General features: G+C 35.7%; 1 protein-coding gene across 3 annotated transcripts in view; it reads right to left on the bottom strand.

Moving 5' to 3' along the window:
* LOC145243555 (neuronal PAS domain-containing protein 2-like) overlaps positions 1-23,677 on the bottom strand; it is a 117,601-nt gene that overhangs the window by 72,654 nt on the left and 21,270 nt on the right. For all 3 annotated transcript variants that reach the window (XM_080106532.1, XM_080106533.1, XM_080106534.1), the window contains exon 2: positions 502-555. In XM_080106532.1, coding sequence (XP_079962658.1) covers positions 502-555 — 54 coding nt within the window. The remainder of the gene's footprint in view (positions 1-501; positions 556-23,677) is intronic.

Here is a 23,677-nt window from a genome sequence, read left to right as displayed (position 1 = left end):
TTTAATTCTAGCTGATGGCACCTTAGTACTTTTTTTTTTTGAAATTCAAAATAAATGTCTTCTAAAAGTGTGTAACTACTTTTCACTTCATATCCATACCCGAAACTGGGGCGACACACATGAATTTTTTTCTCCAGGAATTACCTCCTCCATTATAATACCAAAATGAAAAAAAAAATACTGACTGGACTTTAAAACCTTGATGAGGCTAATTTTATTAGCAAAATATTGGAATACAAGACCAACAAAGTAAATTAAAAAAATGATTTTATCATTTCATGACATTTAAAGTTTTCTAATTCACCTTTAAATATAGTTTTTTTAAACTTTTGAAATCACGACTATAATAATATATACGAAATCTGCACAAATTAAAATATCATATTTAAGCATATTCTATGCTGATCAAAGCCCCCACCCCACCCCACTAGTAGATTATAAAAAATTATTATTTTCAAACAAAATTAAAATTGAATGAAATACAAATTGTTTTTTTTTTACCTTTTAAATTTGTCTTTTTCCTCATCTTCAACCTCATTCCCATACGTGCTTTCACTGAAAATAAAATTTATACAAACGTTAAAATTTCAAATAAAATTCCATGAAATTTTATTCGACAAACAGATTTAAGAATAAAAAACTTACTGATTGTTTTTTTTACTATAAAACAAAAATCAAAATTCAGATTTAATCATAGCCAACAAAAACATTATGATTCACTTAGCCAATGCTGCCAAGATTAAGCTCCTTTCCTTTAATAACTACAAGAAAACTTTCCAGCCACCAATAACCACTATTAATGATACATTACCTGAAAGTACTTCATTCAAACTCCTCGGCTTAATGTTCACAGGGTATGAGTTTGAACAGATACACGTAGTGCATTGCCAAGGCTGCTGCAAAGGTGGGCTCTCTCTACAATGCTAGAAAGTTACTTACGACTAAGAGTGTCCGGTATCTTTACAATGCAACCATTCGCTCATGTATGGAATATTGTTGCCTCATTCGGACTGGTGCATCTGCTACTAGTGTTTCACTCTTGGACAGAGTTCAAAAGAGAGTCGTCAACTTAATAAGTCCCACAGTATCAGCTAGGCTTAAGCCACTGTCTTATTGAGAAAACGTTGCATCTGTTTGCCTGTTTTACAAGTATTTTAATGGTAAGTGTTCCAACGAACAACATCTTGTACCCCCTTGACGTAAATACCTTCGACAAACCTAATAAGCAGCCAAATCCCACCCATAAACAATAGAGATTCCCAGATGTCAGAGAGCCTTCTATTCTAAGAGTTTCTTCCCTAAGACTGCTAGACTTTGGAATTCTCTCCCGGATTCCTATTTCCTTGACTGTACTGACATGCAGAAGTTCAAGTGTAATCTAAACAGACATCTTGCTGCTCAACTCTCTACATAGTACTCCCACAAATTATGCCCCAAAAAGTAGTCCTCTACATCAAAGTGCCACTATGCCTTGTTTGGGATGAAAATGAAAAAAAAAAATGCCTTCTTGTATGTATTTGTGAGAATAATAAAAATGGGGTGAAAACGTAATTTAAAAAAAAAAGTCGTAAAATTTGATTTTCTTCAATAAAAAAACTACTTTGTTAACATCCCATCCCACTTATCCTGCCCCAGGAAAGAGTGATTATCTCCCCTTATATGAGGAGAGGGCGGCCAAGGGTAAAACCCCGGATGTGACTAGTCAGTTAGATTTTCCCTTTGAGACCAGTCGCACGTGTTAGCGCTTGCTATAATAAAGTTTTATCTCATAACACATTCATGTCTGGACCTTGGTTATTTCATCTTTAACATCTGGTAGCAGAGCGTACGAAGATAAAAAAAACAAAACAAAAAAAACATAATGAGTTCCAGAATATTTGAACCACCACGACTAAACCCGGAATTTTACGATTCATGGAAACGAGAAATTGAACTATGGAAGATAGCAACGAACATTCCGCCTTCAAAACAAGCTCCCGCTGTATTTCTTTCGCTCACCGGACAGTCTCGTGCTGCTGTACTAGAAATGGACATTTCATTACTGAATGCCGAAGAAGGAATGGACAATCTCGTCGAAAAGCTGGATACACTTTTTCTTCAGGATAAAAACCAGTCTGCTTTCATATCCTACGAGAACTTTGAAAGTTATCAGCGTGAACCTAACGCTTCCATAAATGACTACTTAATCCAGTTCGACAGGCACGTAGCGAAACTCAGGGAATTTAAAATAATTTTACCAGAACCCGTATTAGCCTATCGCGCGTTAAAGTCTGCCAATCTCAACCCCGAAAACGAGAGATTAATACGCGCGACAATAAACAACCTCACTCTAAAAGATATGGCTCAACAATTAAAAAAAATTTCATGTGAAAACTTAACCACGGCTAGACCACAAAACATTTCCATAAAAAATGAAACTGACAACGTCGTTTTTAGTGAGGCAGACACACACACAGGACAACAGTGAAATACTATACACGAGACGACGTCATGCGTATAAGTCTGCCTCTCCCCCTCACTTCACGCGTAGTAGCAGCACAAATAATGGCAGAGGCCGGCCACACAATTATAACCGCTACCCAAATCGAAATTTTTCGAATAGTCAGACTCCTGTTTGTTACGTCTGTGGATGCAAATTTCACTATGCCAAAAAGTGTCCTTATTCCCAAAATAATCACCATTCAAGAGAAAATATGGTATTATTAAATGAACATAAAAACGATATTTCCGGCAGTTGTGAAGACATCGCTAATATAGTGTTGCTTAATCGACGGGAGTCGGAGAACTCGCTTTTCGGAGAAACCATAAATTGTGCTATTTTGGACTCTGGTGCGTCAGCGACGGTATGTGGAAAGAAATGGTTGGACTGTTTTCTTGAAACCTTGTCCGAGGACTCAAAAAAAGACATTCTTTATGATGAGGGCACAAAATACTTTAAATTTGGAGATGTTATGAAAATAAAATCTCTACAAAAGGTAACTTTGCCATATGTCATTGCAAAGATGAACATTAAAATAATGAGTGATGTTGTTGACGCTGATATCCCTTTGCTACTAAGCAAGATGGCCATGAAAAGAGCCCAGACAACCCTAAACTTTAATGATGACACAGCGGAAATGTTTGGAAAAAAAATAAGGTTGCTGTGCACCACTTCTGGCCACTACCACATCCCTATATCTACACCTCCACCAGACCGGGGTAAGTTACGATATATTTTATTTTTAAACAAAATTAATAAAAAGAGCAAAGTCGAGAAATTAAAAATTGCTACCAAATTACATCGACAATTCAGCCATCCCAGTGCACAAAAATTGTGTAATCTTGTCAAAAGCTCTGGTTTAAAAGATGCTGAATTTATGGATATACTGAGGAAGCTTCCTCTTGCTTGTCAGACCTGCATCAGGTATAAAAAAACCTGCACCTCGACCTGTTGTAGGATTTCCCTTAGGAACTCATTTTAACCAGACTGTAGCCATGGACATAAAGGAAATTAATGGACATAAAGTACTACACTTGGTGGACCATGCAACCAGATATAGTGTCGCTGTTAGGCTTACAAGTAAGGAGAGCTCTGATATACTCACTGCCATCTTCAAACGCTGGATTGCATATTTTGGTGCTCCAGCAGCTTTTCTTACTGATAATGGCCGGGAATTTGACAATCAATTCTTCCGAGACATGGCTCAAAACTTGAATATCATAGTCCGTACCACTGCTGCACAATCCCCCTGGAGTAATGGATTGAATGAAAGGCACAATGGTGTTCTGGGAGAAATGGTCAAGAAGACTTTAGAAGATGCTCGGTGTAACTTTGATGTTGCTCTCTCATGGGCGGTCAATGCCAAGAATGCACTTCACAATTCACACGGCTATAGCCCTAACCAACTGGTTTTTGGAAAAAATCCCAACCTGCCTTCTCTCCTGAATGATCAACTTCCTGCACTAGAAGGTGTGAGTACTAGTCAAATTGTTGCTGACAACCTCAATGCCATGCATGCTGCAAGAAAAGGTTTCATAGAGTGTGAAGCCTCTGAAAAATTGAGACGAGCTCTCCGTCATCAGGTGAGAACCAGTGTAATTGATCAATACAAGAATGGTGACCTTGTCCTTTTTAAAAGAAATGAATCTGATCGATGGCTTGGTCCCGGTGCTGTCATAGGCTGGGAACACAAACAAGTACTAGTCAAACATGGAGCCACATACGTTAGAGTGCATCCTTCACGCTTAATTCCATATCCTGACACATATCACAACACCTCTGAACACCAAGACACCAGTGTACGAACAAAACCTCAGAGGCACAACAATGCCACCACAAGTGGTTATGTGCCAATAGATGAGGGCAGTGAAATTGATAACCCTGAGCAGAATGAGGCCAATGAATGTGACACGTTACCCAAAGTGGCCACCAAATCTGTACAACTGCCTAAACCAGGCCAAACTATAATATGCAAATTCACCAATGATGAAGACCAAGAATGGAGAAAATTGAATGTGATCAGTAGAGCTGGTAAAGCCACTGGCAAAAATAAATATTTAATGAACGTTGCTATGGAGGAAGGTGACCCATTCTGGCTAGATTTTGAGAATGGGGTCTTGGAATGGGAGACAAACAAAGATGACCAACCCCTCACTAATGAAGCCATGGAGGTAAATCTAATGACTGACTCCTCTAATGACCAATATGATAAGGCCAAAAAGAGAGAACTCCAAAGTTGGGTTGAACACAAAGTCTACACACAAGTATTAGATCAGGGCCAACCAAAAATATGCACAAGATGGGTCTACACCAACAAGGAGTTGAATGGAAAACAAACCTTTAAGGCCAGACTTGTTGCGAAAGGCTTTCAAGATAAAGATGCCTGCAATGTTAGAAATGACTCCAACATGTTCAAAAGAAAGTTTACGATCAGTCTTAGGAGTTATATCAGCAAGTGGTTGGGTATGCAAATCCATGGACATCAAAACTGCCTTTTTACAAAGCAAGCAATTAGATCGACCCGTCTACCTTCTTCCTCCCAAAGAAGCCAATGTATCCCCTGGTTACATCTGGAAATTATCCAAATGTGTTTATGGTCTAACAGATGCATCTCGATCCTGGTACCTAACACTTAGAGAGAAACTAGTAAAGCTAGGGGCCACACCATCAAAATATGACCAGGCTATTTTCACTTGGCATTTCAAAAACAAGCTTCAAGGCATAATTGCCACTCATGTCGATGATTTCTGCTTTGCTGGTTCAGAAACCTTTGAGAACAAAGTCATTAATGAACTTCGTAAACTTTTCAAAGTGAAATCTGAAGAAGTTGCCAAGTTCCAATATATTGGATTAGAAATAAAAAAAATCCAATAGTAACATCAATATTGGACAAGATGAATACACAAAGAGACACATTCCGCTGCAGAATGGAAGAAGGCTGGAAGACAAGCTGACATCCACTGAGATCTCCGAGGCCAGACAGCTAATCGGTCAACTCAACTGGCTAGCCACTCAAACTAGACCTGACCTCAGTTTTGATGTCAGTGCATTGAGTTCCATATTAAAACAAGAAAATGTGGAATGTATAAAACAAATAAATAGGACTATCAAAAAGGCAAAAAAGGAGAAATCCCAAATCCATATTCCCAATCTTGGAAACCCTAAATTGCTTCAAATTATAGCATACAGTGATGCATCCTTTGCTAACCTAACTGACGGTGGATCACAAGGTGGCTACATTATTTTTCTGGTTGGTAGTAATAACCAATACATGCCAATAGCCTGACAATCTAAACGCATCAAAAGAATAGTCAAAAGCACGCTTGCTGCGGAGACTCTGGCCATGGTTGATCTTACTGAAGCCTGCCATTATTACAGAAAATTGATACTGGATTTGCTGCAAATGGAAGATCACACTACAAACATCAAGATAACATGCAAAACAGACAATTCCTGTTTGTATGATGCAGTGCATTCTACCACACAAATCCTCGATAAAAGACTAAGAATTGAAATGGCCATCCTTAGAGAAATGGTTGACAGAGGAGAAATTGCAGAGATATCCTGGATACCCACTGACAAACAAATTGCTGATGGCTTAACAAAAAAGGGAGTCCCCTCTTTTAAAATTCTAGGATTCACATCTGAACCCAAGGAACAATCTCTCTAATCCTTAAAACACAGTATCACATAATTTTGTTAAATTCTTCTTTTTCTTTCCCTTTCCCTGCAGATAACCCTTTGATGATGTCTCCTGAAAACTTTCATCAGCACAAGAAAGGAAAGCGGGGAAGTGTTAACATCCCATCCCACTTATCCTGCCCCAGGAAAGAGTGATTATCTCCCCTTATATGAGGAGAGGGCGGCCAAGGGTAAAACCCCGGATGTGACTAGTCAGTTAGATTTTCCCTTTGAGACCAGTCGTACGTGTTAGCGCTTGCTATAATAAAGTTTTATCTCATAACACATTCATGTCTGGACCTTGGTTATTTCATCTTTAACATACTTGATTGATTTACATAATTTTTGGAATATGACATATTCGTTCCATAACAAATATGGACATCATGCAGACTTTTCTGTATTTTCTTTACTTTTTATTGCCACCATGAGTGCCAAATAAGCACCAAATTCACGGGTGTTAAGCAAAAGAGCAAGCATTATAGAATATCATTTAGCACTTATTTTTCTACTAAAAAACAAAAATCAAAATTCACACACATGAACAGAAAAATAGGAATTATGCAGTACAAGCAGGCATTTTTTTTATTGACTAACTGTACGTTCAGCATTGCCCTGTCAAACAATATGCATAAACACAATATTTTAATACATGCAGATTGTGTATGTATTATTATAGAATCATCTATTGAATATTATATATTATGAGGAATAATTTGCCTGGCGGACAAAAAAATGAAAATAAAAATAAATAATGTTCTAAATGGTCCCTTCTTTTATCGTAAATTGATCTCATTAATAAAGAAAAATGAAAATAAAATCATGTGATACACCCGGGCTTAAAACAGGATCATTCAATCTTTAGTCAAAATGCTCTAATACTAAGCCATATGTCCAGATTATAATAAATCTGATTTTTTTTAGAAGAAATGATTTGCTGAAGTTTTATTATCTCCCTTGGCTTGTGTAACGTAAAATATTCCCCTGTAAAAATTATTCTTTTTTATTTGTAAGAGAGAAAAGCTATTTTTAAGATTGGATTTTTCGATTTTCGATACTTATCGGATGAAAATCTGTATAAAATATATCTAAGAACACTGCCAAAAATATAATTTACCTTTATGTGAAATTTGCAAAAGATAGGCTCAGCCATTTTGGAACCTATGAAGAAGGGACTCTAATATATTAGTAGGGATAGAGATATATAGATATACACAAGCACGTGCACACACACACACACACACACACACACACACACAATACTTATTAGTTTGGACACTTTTCAGCATGAAAGGACCATCAAAATCGAGATGCAATATTAAACAATTAATCAATTACTACTGAATTAAAAGACGTGCACATGTAAACATTGCCTGGCTGTTTTGTTCAAAGCGTCTTCAAGCCTGGTATAATACACACCATCATCATTTCTCTCAATTCTATCTTGAAATGTTCTATGCCATTGTTGTTCTTCATCTATTTCTCGTCACTTGTTTTAAAAATATATTACTCTATTAACAATAAACAGTGATTTTCCAGGTTTGAAAGAAAGAAAACAAAACCAATCGTTCAACAAACAAGCTGAGCATGCAGGGTCCTTCTTCACAAATGAAAAACATTCTTTCAACATGACTAATGACTGTGCAAAATTTCAATAAAAATTCAAGGCGTGGTTATTGAGAAAAGTGCAAACAAATGAAAGGATAGACGATTTGGGGGTAATTTTACCCCTATAATGCCCCCTAGGAGGGTAACCAGAAAATCCGTTCTGGCTAAAATTTACTTTTACCATGACTAATGTTTGTGCAAAATTTCAAAAAAGTTCAAGCAGTGGTTATTGAAAAAAGTGTGAACAAGCAAATGGACAAACGATTTGGGGGTAATTTTACCCCTATAATGCCCCCCTAGGAGGGTAACTAGAAAATCCGTACTGGCTAAAATGTTTGTGCAAAATTTCAAAAAATTCAAGCAGTGGTTATTGAAAAAAGTGTGAACAAACGAATGGACAAACGATTTGGAGGTAATTTTACTCCTACAATGGCCCTTTGCATGGCAACCAGAGTTATCCCGGAAAATCTGTTCTGGCAAAAATTTACTTTCATGGTGACTGACGTTTGCGTAAAATTTAAAAAAAACCTGATGCATAGTTATTTAGAAAAGTGCAAACGCGCGAACGGGAGTGAATTACTAAGTCTAATCCCGCCTTTGTTGAGGGACCAATAACTGTTATGAAAGGCAAGATAAGTTATTCTTTTGCCTACCTGAATAAAGGTTTTGTGTTTCAACTTATTTTTACAGTGATTTTTTTTTACACACCATCATAATTTCTGTTAATTCTAATTTTGAAATGTTCTATGCCATTGTTGTTCTTAATTTAATGCAACAAAATTGAGCATTAGGGAAATTGATTACTTGGTGAAAGTATTAAAGAAAGTGACTTACACAAACATGTGCGCCTCTCTCTTCCGTATTATTTGGATTCTTCAGACTACTGTTCTTATCTTGAGCATCATTTTCATGTGCCAGTTACATCGACTTCCTTTAGGTGAATCTTGTCGAACGGGAATTTGGATGGGAACCCTTTATTTACTTCACATTTCATCAGCAAGATCCTAAGTAATTCACAATTGTATTTTTCGGTCATCCACGCTGAGAATTGAACCTTCAGGAGAATATCACTTTTACAATTGTTTTTTTCCATGTACTCTAACCACTGCACCACGAGTCCTTGTGAACAATTCTTATACGAATCTTAGGAACCTTAAACCTATTTTATTTCTAGTTGTAAATCTAGTAATACACCTGAAAAAAATTGAAATAGCTTAAAATATTTCGATATTGGTATCTATAGAAAGAGCTTGATCAGCTAAGAAAGAATTAAAAAAAATCTTTTTAATTCAGTTAAAATTAAGCAAGCTATGACCATTTTTGTGCCTCATACATTTGGATATGCATTTTGTCACATTTTTTGCACTACTTTTTCAGTAAAAATGCTGTATTTTTGTTAAAACAGAAGGTTAATCAATGAAATTTACCATATAAGTGTATTTTTGTGCTAGGAATTAGAATAGGCTACTGAAAATCTCCAGAAATTAATGGTTTCCAAATAATCTGCAGTAAATACACATAAATATGCTGCAATTCCTTAAAAATGCCATGTATCCATTAAAAGAAAAGTTAAAGAACTCAAAGCTGAATTGTAATGCATTATATGTACAAACAGCTGAAATGGAAATCTAGGACTGTTTAAAAATGAATATATTGCAATATTTCTTTGGAATTATTGTAGAATAATACGTTCCGTTAACCTCCCACCCCATCTGACCACCTCTCCAAAATATGTGATTTTACCTTTGTAGGCAATTATGTGTGAATACCTTAAAAAACTTTAATGAAAGATAAACAAGTATTATTTTAGAATTTAATGTAAAATGATTCCCCATTTTAAGCCATTCTAGCGTTTTAGGGCAGTTAACCATTTTTTTTTTCTGTCAGAGATAAATCCTGTGCGCCTTCTTTTTTTTTTTCTAAAGACAATTATGTGTGATTTTGAGAGAGTCTTTGTGCAATTATGAGGGTGGGGAGGTTGCCACTCTGACTTTGGGTTAATGATAGAACTAAGGAAAATTATGTGTGACCACTTTGAAGACTTGATAGAAACAAAACAATTTTAGAATTTAGCGTGGGGGTTAGTTTCACATAAATTTAATGTAAAATAATTCACCATTTCAAAACCATTCTAGCGTTTTAGGACAGTTGACTAATTTATTTTTTATAGGTGATAAATGGTGCACTTTTCTTTAAGGACTTTTTTTTTTTAGACATTTATATGTAGCTTACCAAGGAATTTTGTTTGGTGAGGAGATTGCCATTTAGACTTAACATTATTGTTAGGCTTAAAGAAGGTTTTAAGAGGAGGAGGCTTGCCACTCAGAGGTAGGATTAAGGGAGTTTTTTTTTTTTTAAGAAGGCGTTTGACCCCCATACTTACGGTTAGTGGGTCATAATTATTGGCTTTTGAAAATGTTATGCCTTAGATTTTGGACATCAAATTAGTTTTAAATACGTAATTTATTTTTGTTTCTTTGTCGTAATTCTTAAGGGGTGTGAAACTTAACAAGAATGACGGCAAATAAATAAAAATGAATTTCATGACGTCACTAACAGAAAACGTGATGTTTGGAAAACTTATTAAATATTTTTACCCACTTATTTAAATATCAAAAAACTTTTTTTGCTAAAGCTAACAAATCGTTCGCAAATTTTTGATAAATTTGGTTTTTATTTTCAATTACATTTCTTGCCCGTCAGAAAGGACTCTTGACGTTAAATTCTACGTTTTTTTCTCTCCTCCTTTGGAGAAAGACGTTTGTTTAGAACTCCATTGATTGGTACTAAACTATTAACGTTATTTTATTCTCAGTCCAGTGGCGGCTCGTGCATGGAACTGTGGGACTGCAGCACCCCCAAGGTATTTCTACACAATATTAATGATAAAATTAAAAATAATACGTTTGTTTATTATTATTATTATTATTATTTTATTTTTTCTATGTGTACATTATAAAATCATTAACTTTAATGTCGGTATCTCCAAATTCATATAATAACAAAAATAAAACTTGCTTGGAGCTGTTAAATTCACAGTTACACTTTCTTAATGAAATTCTCTTGTACGCATGCGCGGATTAGACGCTTTAGGCAGCCGAGGAAAGCTGCTTGAAGAACTGTCGCTTGGCGCAGTTCTGTGTCGTGAAATTCGTTGTTTGCTTAGAGTGTGCGCCTGTATAAATATGATAACATTGTTATTGAAAAAAAAAAAAAAAAAAAAGGAGGTTTACTTATATTTTTTAAAATTATTATTAAAATCTGCACATAACGTGTTCTTGTACATAAAATATTGTGCTATTTTTTTTTAAATACGCACACTTTCAGCGTTGGGATTTAAGTCGGTAGCAGATGGAAATATATAATATGCAGAAACTGTTTATTTTTATTTATTAAAAGTATTCGGGAATTTAGCAGTGAATGGTTAATTGTAGGTATTGACCATTTCATACCCTCTAAAAAGTTTCAGCAAAAACCTAACAGCCAGCCATGGTTCTCTCCAGAATGTGCTGCTGCCATTGCGCACAGAAATCACTTTTTCCACTGCTTCAAACGTAATAGATGTATGGAAACTAAAGCCGTTTTCAGGACTGCCAGCAACCATTGTAAGAAAGTAATAAGGAACGCAAGAGAGTTGTATGCTCAATCTGTTAAGTCCAAAGTAGCTGAGCAGCGGCTTGGTTCCCACCAGTTTTGGCAAATAGCAAACAGAATCCTGAACAAAAGCGTGTGCTCCATCCCAACTATTATCAATGGACCTGAGGTAATCTCGTCAGCATCAGACAAAGCCAAACTCTTTGTCAAGAACTTTGCAGCTAATTCTACCCTTTGTGACCAAGACCGCCAACCCCCAATATTTCCTCCTGTATTAGAAAACACGCTATGTGATATTCGTATATCTGTACGTGATGTTGCGAAGCTAATCAAAAACCTTGATTCGAGTAAAGCAACTGGCCCTGACGGTATTCCAATTATAGTACTCAAAACACTTCAACCTGAACTAGCGCCCATACTTACAAAACTGTTTAAACGTTGTCTTAAGGAGAATAGTTTCCCATCTCCCTGGAAAATCTCATCAGTATGCCCTGTATTTAAGAATTCAGGTGATCGTTCATCCCCCTCTCAGTACAGGCCAATAAGTCTCCTGTGCGTCATGAGTAAGTTGCTAGAATCTGTGTTAAATACAGAAGTAATCAACCATCTCAACAAAAATAACCTTCTTAGTGACACTCAATATGGTTTCCGTTCTGCTAGATCTACAGCAGATGTCCTTACAGTTATATCGCATAGGATTAGCAAATCTCTCGACGGTGGCAATCTTTCTAGGGCAATTGCTCTTGACATATCTAAAGCCTTTGATAGGGTATGGCATAAAGGTTTACTTCATAAGATCGCTAGCTATGGTATAGCTGGAAAAGTCTTCTAAATTATTAAATCATTTCTTTCTGATAGGTTCATAAGAGTAGTAGTTGAGGGGCAAAAATCAGAAGCTCACAGTATTAATGCCGGTGTCCCTCAGGGATCCATCCTGGGCCCAACTCTTTTCCTGATCTACATTAATGATCTTCCAAATCATATCCTTACATCATTTGTAGACATTTATGCTGACGACACTACCATTTATGGTACCACATCTAAGACAGTAAACGACCAAGTTCTCTCTGATTCTCTCTCCTCTGATCTTGAGCACGTAGTACAATGGGGAAAGGAGTGGCTGGTTACTTTTAATGCATCTAAAACCAAGCTTCTCTCTTTACATCATCAACATTCTAATCCACATTTGTCATCAATTGAAATGAATGGCTCTCGTCTTCAGGAGGCCTCAAGTTTTGACAAGCTTCTGGGCTTGACCATTACTCCTGATCTTAAATGGAACACGTATATCAAATCTGTTGCCAAGGCCGCTGGAAAAATGGTGAGATCTTTCTATCGATCCGGTAGATATCTCACTGCTGATGCTATTCTCTATCTATATAAGAGCCAGGTACGTCCAAGGATGGAATACTGTTGCCACATCTGGGCAGGAGCTGCTAGAAAGGACTTGTCCTGCCTTGATAGAGTTCAAAATTGACTTCGTAGCCTCGTAGGAGATGTCCTTTTCTCCTCCCTGCAACCTCTATCTCACAGAAGAGATGTTACGAGTTTGTCTCTGATGTATCGTTATTTTCATGGAAAGTGTTCAACTGAGCTTCAATCTATGGTCCCCCCTCGCCAAACTTTCACAAGAAACACTCGTCTAGCTGTAAACACTATCAATAATTTCCCCCACTCTTTATCTGTGCCTAAACCTAAACGTAGATTCCATGAACAAAGCTTCTTTCTTAGAACTGCACGCCTGTGGAATTGTCTTCCGTTTTCCTGCTTTCCGGCTGACTACAATATGGTTGTGTTCAAGTCTAAAGTTAATAAGTTCTTGATGAGCCGTTCCATGTAAGTTATCAAATTTACCAAATTTTCATTATTAATTATTACTATATTGACCAATTTCTACTGTACACTCTTTAACCCTTATCCTTGAGTGGCCTCTGGGCCTTGATAATGTGGTGATGCCTATGTAAAAAAAAAAAAAAAGAAAAAAAAAAGCTAACACGCGGCCAAGAGTAAAAACCAAATATACAATAAATAAATTTTACCATAAAAATAAAGTTACTTTTCCATCTACCTGCCTTTTTGTTTGTTTCTTTAAAGTAGTTTTAAATGCTATTTATTTTGCAACAACTAAACTTTACAAAAACAACTGTTTACATTTTTTCCTAGAAGCAAAAAAGCGAAGAAACAGTTTATGTTGAAAATATATTTTAGTTAGAAATCTTTTTAGCGTGTATGTTTTAGATATAAAAAAATTAGCATTTATTTGCCTCCGACAATGACAATGTTAGAAGTTTTACACTTTGAAAAATGGATTTTTTACACAAGATTTTTTAATTAAAATGTGTTTGTAAGTAAAAAAAAAAAAAAAACACAGTTTTTTTTTAATAATTATGCATTTTTAAACTTTACATTGAATTTGTGGGTTTGTATTACTGTACACATAGATTCGAAAAAGTTGTCAAAAAACAAATATATAACAAATAAATGTTATCAAAAGCAAGATAAATTACTTTTCTACCAAACTGGATATAATTTTCGTGTTTTTATTCAATTTAACATGTTTATTCAGCTCGAAAAGCATACAGTGTTTACCGATGTATTGGAAAATTTAAAATGGCGGCCGACTCTCTCTTTAACACGGTAAGTTCGGAAAAAGATGTAATAAATAATAAACTAGACAAAATACTGTTAGAAATTTGCTCAATATATGTTACCGTGACATAACTTGACATATATTCGGTGGTTTTTTAATAGTATTCTGTCTAGTTTATTATTTATAACACCTTTTCCCGAACTTACCGTGTTAAAGAGAGTCGGCCGCCATTTTGAATTTTCCAATACATCGGTAAGCACTGTATGCTTTTCGAGCTGAATAAACATGTTAAATTGAATAAAAACACGAAAATTATATCCAGTTTGGTAGAAAAGTAATTTATCTTGCCTTTGATAACATTTATTTGTTATACATTTGTTTTTTGACAACTTTTTCGAATCTATGTGTACAGTAATACAAACCCGAATTTGTTAATAGATGGGTCAGATAATACGCATTAAAAAAAAGTAATTAGAAATCCTTCTGGACTGAGACAATTTTAATTTTTTGTTTTTTGGGGAAGAAAGCTACATTAAAATTCGATGTTTTATAATGCTTATATATGACATCCTATTTTCTTATAATAACTATCCACTTTATGTCGATCTTTACCGGCATGGGAAGGTCAGTAAATAGCCAAGTTTGTTCTTTTTATATAAAAAGCAAGTTGTTAAAAGATTTGTAAATAAAATTTTGTATCTTTAAATATTTTTGTTTGTTTGCTCAATATATAAAAATGTAAACTTTTTTATTTTGCATTTTATTTACAAATACGTTTTGTTATAAATACATCTTTAAAAATAAATTTTGTAAATAAAACTGTTATTAAATAAAACGCTATTTTCAAATAGTAAACTCCTAAATTAACCCTCGTAGGGAGGCAGATAAATTTAAAAGTTTTTGTTTTTTGTTTTTATAAAAAATAAGTTATTTTAAAAAATGTTTTGCGTTTGTTTGCAAAAAAAAACAAAAAAAAAAAAAACTCCGCAAACTTTTATTTAATCTGAAAAGGAATAAATATATATATTATTTTTATTCTGTAAAGTGTACATAATTTTAAAAAAATCTTTTTAATAAAAAAGTTTTTGCGTATTATCCATTTCTGATTGATCATTTGTCTTTGTTATATATTTGAATATTTATTTGAATGTTTGTTTATTATTTGATTAAATATTTATTTATATATTCGAATTCCTTTACACGATATTAAAAAAATATGTAAAATTTTTGAAGCAGCACCCCCACTAATCTCAGGCACGAGCCGCCACTGTCTCAGTCATTATAAGACAACAAGGTCTTACAACGGGAAGATTAATACCGGTTATTAAAAGACAATCGAGTCTTACAACTGGTAAATTATTATTCTCAAAGGACTAACGAAGGAAACTACCGTGTGTTGAGGAGTTCTTTTCTAAGAAGAACAAAATTTAATTTCGCCGACGAGACGAGCAGAATATCGCCCCTAGAAAGAAAATCCTCTCTTTGAAAGATTTTTCAACTGAAGTTTCCTTCAGAAAGGAAATCTTCCATAATTCAGGAATTTACCCCGTATTTGTACACATAAAACCTCCCAAAGCGGCTTTATGGTCTTCTCTCCCCTTTGAATTAAAAGGCACATGAGCCTTCACAAAGGAAATTACTTCTTTCTCCCATTTTAGATCAAAGAAACTTTTTGTTTGTCCTTTCGGAAAAGAAAAAAAAAGAACATTTTGTCAAAGAAAGACTGAACATTTTGTTAAAAGGATTGAATTCTAAACAAGGACTGTTTTCCGTTTTTTATATGTTCTTTTCTTTCAGCCTTTCTTGCAAGTAAGGATTGACGTCTATTTTTGTATTTTTTTATGTATTTTTAAATGTTTCCTTAAGGGTTTTTTTAACCCCAGCCTTGGGAAATAACAGCAATCGATAACTTTTTGTTTTAATAAACTTGGATCATTTTAAACTTATTCGGGTTTTTTGTATTTCTTTTGCTCATTTCCACTAGTTACTCTTTTCCGAGAAATTTGCCATAAATGCTTTTTCCCCATTTGTTTCTTTCCTTTTTGTTACCATGAAAAACGGATTTTGGTGACGAACCCAAAATTTCGTTGACCTGCCCCAATTGTAAAGAAACGTGCTTTTATAGGGAGAAAGAATGCAGCTGGCGATGCAAAATTTACTCTGTGGAGCCGAAAACAAAAAAAGAAAATACTGCTCCTTCAGTGTTAGCGACACAAAAGGAACATTCCTGGAGCAAGCCAGGATGGAATGCTGGAAGATAATATTATTTATTAACCATTTTCTTAGCCACCTGGGGGATCACAAAACAGTGATGGAGAATTTACAAATTTCTAGCCGTTCCGTGGTTGACTGGCGGTCGTTCTGTAGTAAGGTGTGCGAACATTGAGTGCAACACCAAAACGCGATAGGCGGCAAAGGCATCGAGGTGGAAATTGACGAAACGTTGATTGTTCGCAAAAAATATAACAGAGAAAGAAAACTGAGCCAAATTTGGCTTTTTTGGAGGGATAGAGAGAGTTTCAAAACGTAGTTTCGTGCTCGCTCTGACAGGACCAGATGAACAGAGAAATGAAGAAACTTTAGTCCCGTTAGTTACAAAATTTGTTTTGCCAGGTTCCATTATTTACAGTGATTGCTGGAAAACTTACCATAATCTCAGCCAACTTTACACAAATAGAATGGTAAACCATTCCAAAACATTTGTGGACCCCTACTATACATACGTAAAATATTGAACGTCTCTGGCGAGATATTAAAGAGTGGGTCAAGAGGCCTGGCATTCGGGCAGAGTACATGCAACAATACCTGTCACGATATCTGTTCATTCGAAGTGAAACAGACAAATCTTTTCTGCTACACAAATTTTTAATTGAAGCGGTCAACTTTATGGAGAGAAGTTAAAGCATTAACTATATTTTTTTATTTCCTCTTTTCTTGTTTTTTTTCCACCCGGTCCACCTTTTCAAAAGAAATCACGCATTTTCATGATTAAACAATTATTTTTATGATAAAAAGAAAGAAAAAAAGGTCAATGTCGATAATACACCAACTGCAGAAGCACCTGTTAAAAACTATACAAGTTCTATAATTGAATCTTAATTTTGAATGTGATATTCGTTCATAAAACCTATAAAAATGGTCATTTTAAGGTTAAGTTGTGCGTTGGTGTATTATCGACATTGACCGAAAAAACAAAAAAAAAAAAACTTTCATTTTCGATTTTTGACATAAACCGTTTTTGGCATTTCACTGCATAAACGGGTTATAATTTAATGTTTTAAATTTTAAATAAGGGTTTGTATTACTGTACACAGATTCCACAAAGTTGTCAAAAAAACAAAAAACAAATGTTATCAAAGGCAAGATACGTTACTTTTCTACCTAACTGGATATGTTTTTAGTGTTTTTATTTAATGTACCATGCACAAGCCTTTTCAAGTCTCATACAAAAACATGCGTTCACATTTCAAGCTATACATACGCATACAAACATACGCGCCCACGTCCACACACGTACATATATTCACGTTCGCGTACATACACTCACATTTACGTGCATGTACACACATGTACGCACACATGCGCACATGTACGCACACAGATGGACGACGTCACTTCCTTTCAATGGAAATCCACACATGCGCAAAAGACCAACGGAAACACCTATAAAAGAAAGAGCAACAAGCGGCTTCCCCTTTTTAGGACCAGCTTTCGAGCTGGTCGGTCTATGGACCGACCGCGTACCTCACACCATTTACTACTATGTGGGGCAAAAAGCTAACAGACCGTACGCACACATTCTCACTCTTTCTCTCTCTATCTACTACTGGTCCCTGAGAACACCACCGCATAGCTGACTTCTAACATGGCGCTCAGTTTAACTGATGTCAACTCTCTATTCTCTTCTTTGTCTACATGCTGGACTATCATTCCAATTTCCACTACATCACTCACTTCTCTTCCCACACGCGAACAAACGATAGTGAGATGAAGACACATTTCCTTTTCTTTCTACTGCTCCAGTCCAGCAACAAACGATGGTTACACCCGCGCGGACATGAACACATGTTATATCTAAAACATTCGTTCTTTCAACAGTAAATAAACGACGTTTATCTTATTCAACATTTCATTTTTTGTTCCTCTACTCCATTTCCTTTTTTTGTCACGCACAGCATGAAATGGTGACCCCGTTATTTTAAAGTGAAATGGATGAATTTGAACGAAGCACTCATACACACACAGACTCTCTCTCTCTACAACTATAAACTTTCTTTCTCACCAGTTCACAGCGAGAGACGCACACCAAACAATACACTTTTCTTCTCACCAGTTAACAGCGAGAGACGCACGCCAATCTAAACACGTGTGGTACCCTTTTCTTTCATTTGTTTCTTTCACGAAAGAAATTCCTGTTCGTTTAATTCAATTTAACATGTTGTTCGTTTCTTCCTCGAAACAATTCATTTTCCCTATTTTGCACCACCACCACAAAATGGTGACAACCGAACGCGAGACGAACAAGCATTGCCTCCTATGCCACAAGTTCACAACAAACTGGCGCCCGACTGATGCGAAACGAACAAGCATGGCGACCCTACCTTTTTTTAAATTAATCGTTTTGAGCGAGATGCGCGTTTTATTTGATAAAGAAAAAAACGAACTTTTCAACAAGAAAAACAAGTGAACAGCTACCGACAAGGACCTCAACAAACAACAATAATGAAACCTCTCGTCAGACTCGGCAGAAAACGAACACGGAGCCGTCAACTTCATAGCGAATTAAAAAAAAAAATTCGAGCTCGACAAACATCTTTCATGGTTTCCTGACATTACCCTGCAACAAACGCGAGGAGCAAAATCACATAGGCCTATACACATTTTCTCCCGCACAGCAGACGCAACAACAAAGAAACAATTACAGGATATCCCTATCAACACATAGGAAGAAGTTGAATCAACAATACGAGTTGAGATACACCACGCACACTGATAAACTCACAACTTGGAAGTTTTGTTGACAGCCAGCAACCGGACACTATTGTTCAACCACAAACGAATGTACAACAAACGCCCGTACAGACAATGTACACACACTACCACAAACTCACATGCAAAGACAATGGCAACTGGACACACGACGTCACCACGAAACAAAAGAAATTTCCCTTCCAAACAAACAATTCTCTTCTCTGTCCAAGCAACTCGTTGTACATGTCAGCACACAACAAAAACCAAACAAACAAATGTCAGCCTAAAAAAAAAAAGAGTAAACGCTTTTCCACGCGTAAGTAAATACTTTTTTTACGAACACATTCCGTTTTTGACGTTTTGTTTCAAACAACCACACCAACAGCAAAAAAGAACAGGACGAATAGTGAACTGCCGAAAACATTACTTACAAAAATATATATATATATATATATATATATATATATATATATATAAATATATATACGCTGTATATATTTTTTTTTCCTAGGAAGGGGAGTATTGTGTGAGACTTGAAAAGGCTCACACAAAAACACGCGTTCACATTTCAAGCTATATTACTTGTCATATACATACGCACACACAAACATACGCGCCCACATCCACACACGTACATATATTCACGTTCGCATACATACACTCACATTCACATGTATATACACACACGCTAACGTACACACATGTACTCACATGCGCACACGTATGCACACAGATGGACGACGTCACTTCCTTTCAATGGAAATTCACACATGCGCAAAAAACCAATGGAAACATCTATAAAAGAAAGAGCAACAAGCGGCTTCCCCTTTTTAGGACCAACTTTCGAGCTGGTCGGTCTACGGACCGACCGCGTACCTCACACCATTTATTACTATGTGGGGCAAAAAGCTAACAGACTGTACGTACACATTCTCACTCTTTCTCTCTCTATCTACTACTGGTCCCTGAGAACACCTTCGCATAGCATGCTGACTGCTAACTGACGTTAACCCTCTATCCTTTTCTTTGTCTACACGATGGACTGCCATTTCTCGTTCTACAACACCAGTTCCGTAACAAACGATGGTTACACCCGCGTGGACATGAACACATGTTATATCTGAAACATTCATTCTTTCAACAGCAAATAAACGAGACGTTTATCTTATCCATCAATTGAGTCTTTGTTTTCTTCAATTCCATTTGTTTCATTATTTTCTTGTAGCGAGTTAGGGTATTATTATATCCTAGCCCTCTACAAACATGTTTATTCAGCTCGAAAAACATACAGTGTTTACCGATGTATTAGAAAGTAAAAAATGGCGCCGACTCTCTTTGACACGGTAAGTTTGGGAAAAAGAGTTAAAAATAAAACACTAGAAAAAATACTGTTAAAAACACACCGATTATATGCCAAATACATGCTCGATTAAAGGGGGGGGCGAGATATATACAAAGAAAGATAAAGAAACCCCCAGGGAGTAGCTATTAAATTAAAACCCGTTTATGCAGGGTTCATATTCCCCGTGAAGTACCCCGTTTTTTTCCTGTAAAAAACAAACAAAAATAAAAAAACGGAATTTCCGAAGGTGAAATGAGTCTTCATATTTACCAATGTTCATTTTCCTTCAGTAAAACGTATTTTCTTTCTAAAGTTTAATTTATTTTAATAAATATTACTCTAAACACTTTCTTGTAAAAAAAAAAAAAAATTGATATATTTTCATGCTCGTTTGAGATAAAACGTTTTAGTTTTCGTTAAAAAAAATGTTCATTTTCCTACAGTATAATGTTTTTTTCTTTCTAAAGTTTAATTTTAATTTATTTTAATAAATATTACTCTAAACACTTTTTTAATTTGTGGTCTTGTGTTACGTTCTTTCTTTCTGCTCAAGATTTCTTGAACCCTCCCCTTCTTTAATAAAATTTTTCTTTTTTTTTTTTTGCATCAACGCCGGTGGTGGGGTGGGAGGGTGTGTGTCCAGTGATGTGCGGCAAAGTTGACCTTTTCTGGCGTTTTTTGGGGTATTGGAAAACTAGATGGCCGCCAGTAAATTGATAGTGATTACGTTGGATACGGAATGTCTTCATAAAGGGATAACTAATTGTTTGTGCAAAAAATAAATGTGATATTCGTTTTCAGCATACTTGAAAACTGATATAAGTGGAAAAATTTAAAGGAAATGCCGAGGGGTTGGTAAACTAAAAATTTATCTGTTGGAGTTTTTTTTTAATACAACAAAAAAAATGAGTTTGGAAAAGAATTTCGGACAACCGAATCTATTAAAAGAGATATCTCTTCTTGTTATTTTCCAAATTTCATGAAATTCTTAAGAGAAACGCGGTACGACCGTTTAAAAATCAAGGGTGGGGGTGGGGGGTCACTACAAAATCTTACCAAAAAACGCCGTTTTATGATGTTAACATTTTTATCACTTTATTTGCTTAAAACTCTTAAAATATATAATGTACTTTATTATTTATTTGACAGTATATTCATTTTCGAACAAAACGGTGGTATTTTGAGGACAAGGTGCTTTGCTTTTTAAAATATAACGATTTTAGCAGAACCCCCTTGAAATCCGTAATCATCCAAAGCATTTTATTGTCCATGTGTATTGAGGTTCTGATATGCAAATTTGTTTATTTTAATATATGGCAACAGTTTGAAGAGCATTTGTGATCAAAATCTTGCTGATTCTTTCACTTCTGATCTGGGTCATGTGGTGCAATGGAGATAAAATCGTTTGGTGATTTTATGAATTCTAAAACCTAGCAGCTCTGCTTTCACTATCAATGCTCAGGTCCTATTTTCAGTTCCAGTTAAAATTCTAGGACTGAATTTCATACCAGATCTAAAATGAAAGACCTGCATCCAATCTATTTCCAATGTTGCTGAAAAATGATTAGATCTTTCTACTGCTCCAAAACTATAAACTATTAATGCAATATGCTAGCTTTACCAAATTCAGATACATCCTAAGTTGGAGTGCCGTTTCCACATCTGGGGAGGTGTCGCTTAGAGAGCATTTTTTCATTCTTTGATAGAATCCAAAATCAACTTCATAATCTAGTGGAGGAGATTGATCTGTTCTTTTCTCTACAGTTCATTTATCACATAAGAAACCTTGCTAGTCTTTCTCTACTCTATCATTATTTTCATGAAAAGTGTTAGACCGACCTTTTATTTTTCCTTCCTTCCTGTCAGACGTTTATAAGAAGAACATTTATTTACTAACTGCAAAGAATGTTCCTTTTTACATCAAATTTGAGTGTTCATGACTTGTTTACTTTTGTGTGAAGTTGGTGTAATTTTGCGATTAGTGTCTTTCATTTGCTGTTGTGGTTTGTGTTTTTTTTTTTTTTTTTTTTTTTACACAGTGATCACCACTTATCAAGGCCCGGAAGCCACTCAGGGATAAGGGTTATTGCAAGTACATTACGGTAGTGAGGAGATTTGATGAAGTGTTTGCTTAAAGGGGCGGTTCATTAGGAATTTGTTAACATTAGACTTGAAGACATCCAAGTTGTAGTTCGGAGGGAAGCAGGCAGACGGAACAGAGTTCCACAGGCGTGCAGTTCTAAGAAAGAAGCTTTGTTCATGAAATCCGCGTTTTGATTTAGGCACAGATATAGAGTGGGGGAAATTTTTCACAGTGGATTCAGCTAGACGGGTGTTTTTTGTGAAAGATTGGCGAGGGGGGGACCAGGGATTGGAGTTCAGACGAGCACCTGCCATGAAAATAACGATAGAACAAGGATAGGCTCGCAACGTCTCTTCTGTGGGAGAGGGGTTGCAGGGTAGAGAAAAGGGCATCCCCCACTAAACCACGAAGTCTATTTTGTACTCTGTCAAGGCATGATAGGCTGTTTTTGGCAGCTCCTGCCCAGATATGGCAACAGTATTCCATCCTTGGCCGTACTTGGCTTTTATATAGATAGAGAATTGCATCAGTAGTGAGATATCTTCTGGAGCGGTAGAAGGATCCCACCATCTTTCCAGCGACCTTGGCAACAGACTTGATGTATGTGTTCCATTTCAGATCAGGAGTAAAGGTCAAACCCAGAAGCTTGTCAAAACACGGGGCCTCACCCAGACTAGAGCCATCCATCACAATTGATGCCAGCTGGGGATCAGAGCGTTGATGATGTAAGGATAGGAGTTTGGTTTTGGATGCATTAAAGGTAACTAGCCACATCTTCCCCCACTGAACCACGCGCTCAAGATCAGAGGAGAGAGAATAATGAACCATCAACTTAAATAGATGGATGCTGCATTCTAATTTCATTGACTATCTTTGCCAGTTAAATCAAAATATGAAAAAAAGCTATTTCTGACAAAAAGGAAAAACGATAGAATATATGAAAAAGAAACAGAATAGCTTGTAAAATGTTCAACCATAAATTTTAAAGTTACCGGAAGAAATGTGAACACACTTCATGCAAAAGAAAATTGGATTTTTTAGTTTACATTCTACAATCAAATCCTTGGGTGAATCGTTTTTAATGAAACCAACGATGCATGGAATTAGAAAACTTTAATGTGTAATGCATTTATTTATTACGGATGAGTCAGTACTTATCAAACCTAAATGCTGTTCAAGATAAAGTTAGTGAAATGAATAGATTGTCAGTTGAAAGATACTGCGTGTGGATTTAAAAAGATAAATAAAATGGATAAAATTTGCTTATTTATGACAATGTGTCTGTTGACATTGAAATTAATGATGACTCAGTTGTAACCCAAAAGGAAG

This window comes from Euprymna scolopes, chromosome 22 (genome assembly GCF_053919585.1).
Source record: "Euprymna scolopes isolate OS-2025 chromosome 22, ASM5391958v1, whole genome shotgun sequence".
Taxonomy (NCBI): Eukaryota; Metazoa; Mollusca; class Cephalopoda; order Sepiida; family Sepiolidae; genus Euprymna; species Euprymna scolopes.
Note: the sequence above shows the minus strand (reverse complement) of the source record. Positions and strands in the feature narration are given on the sequence as shown.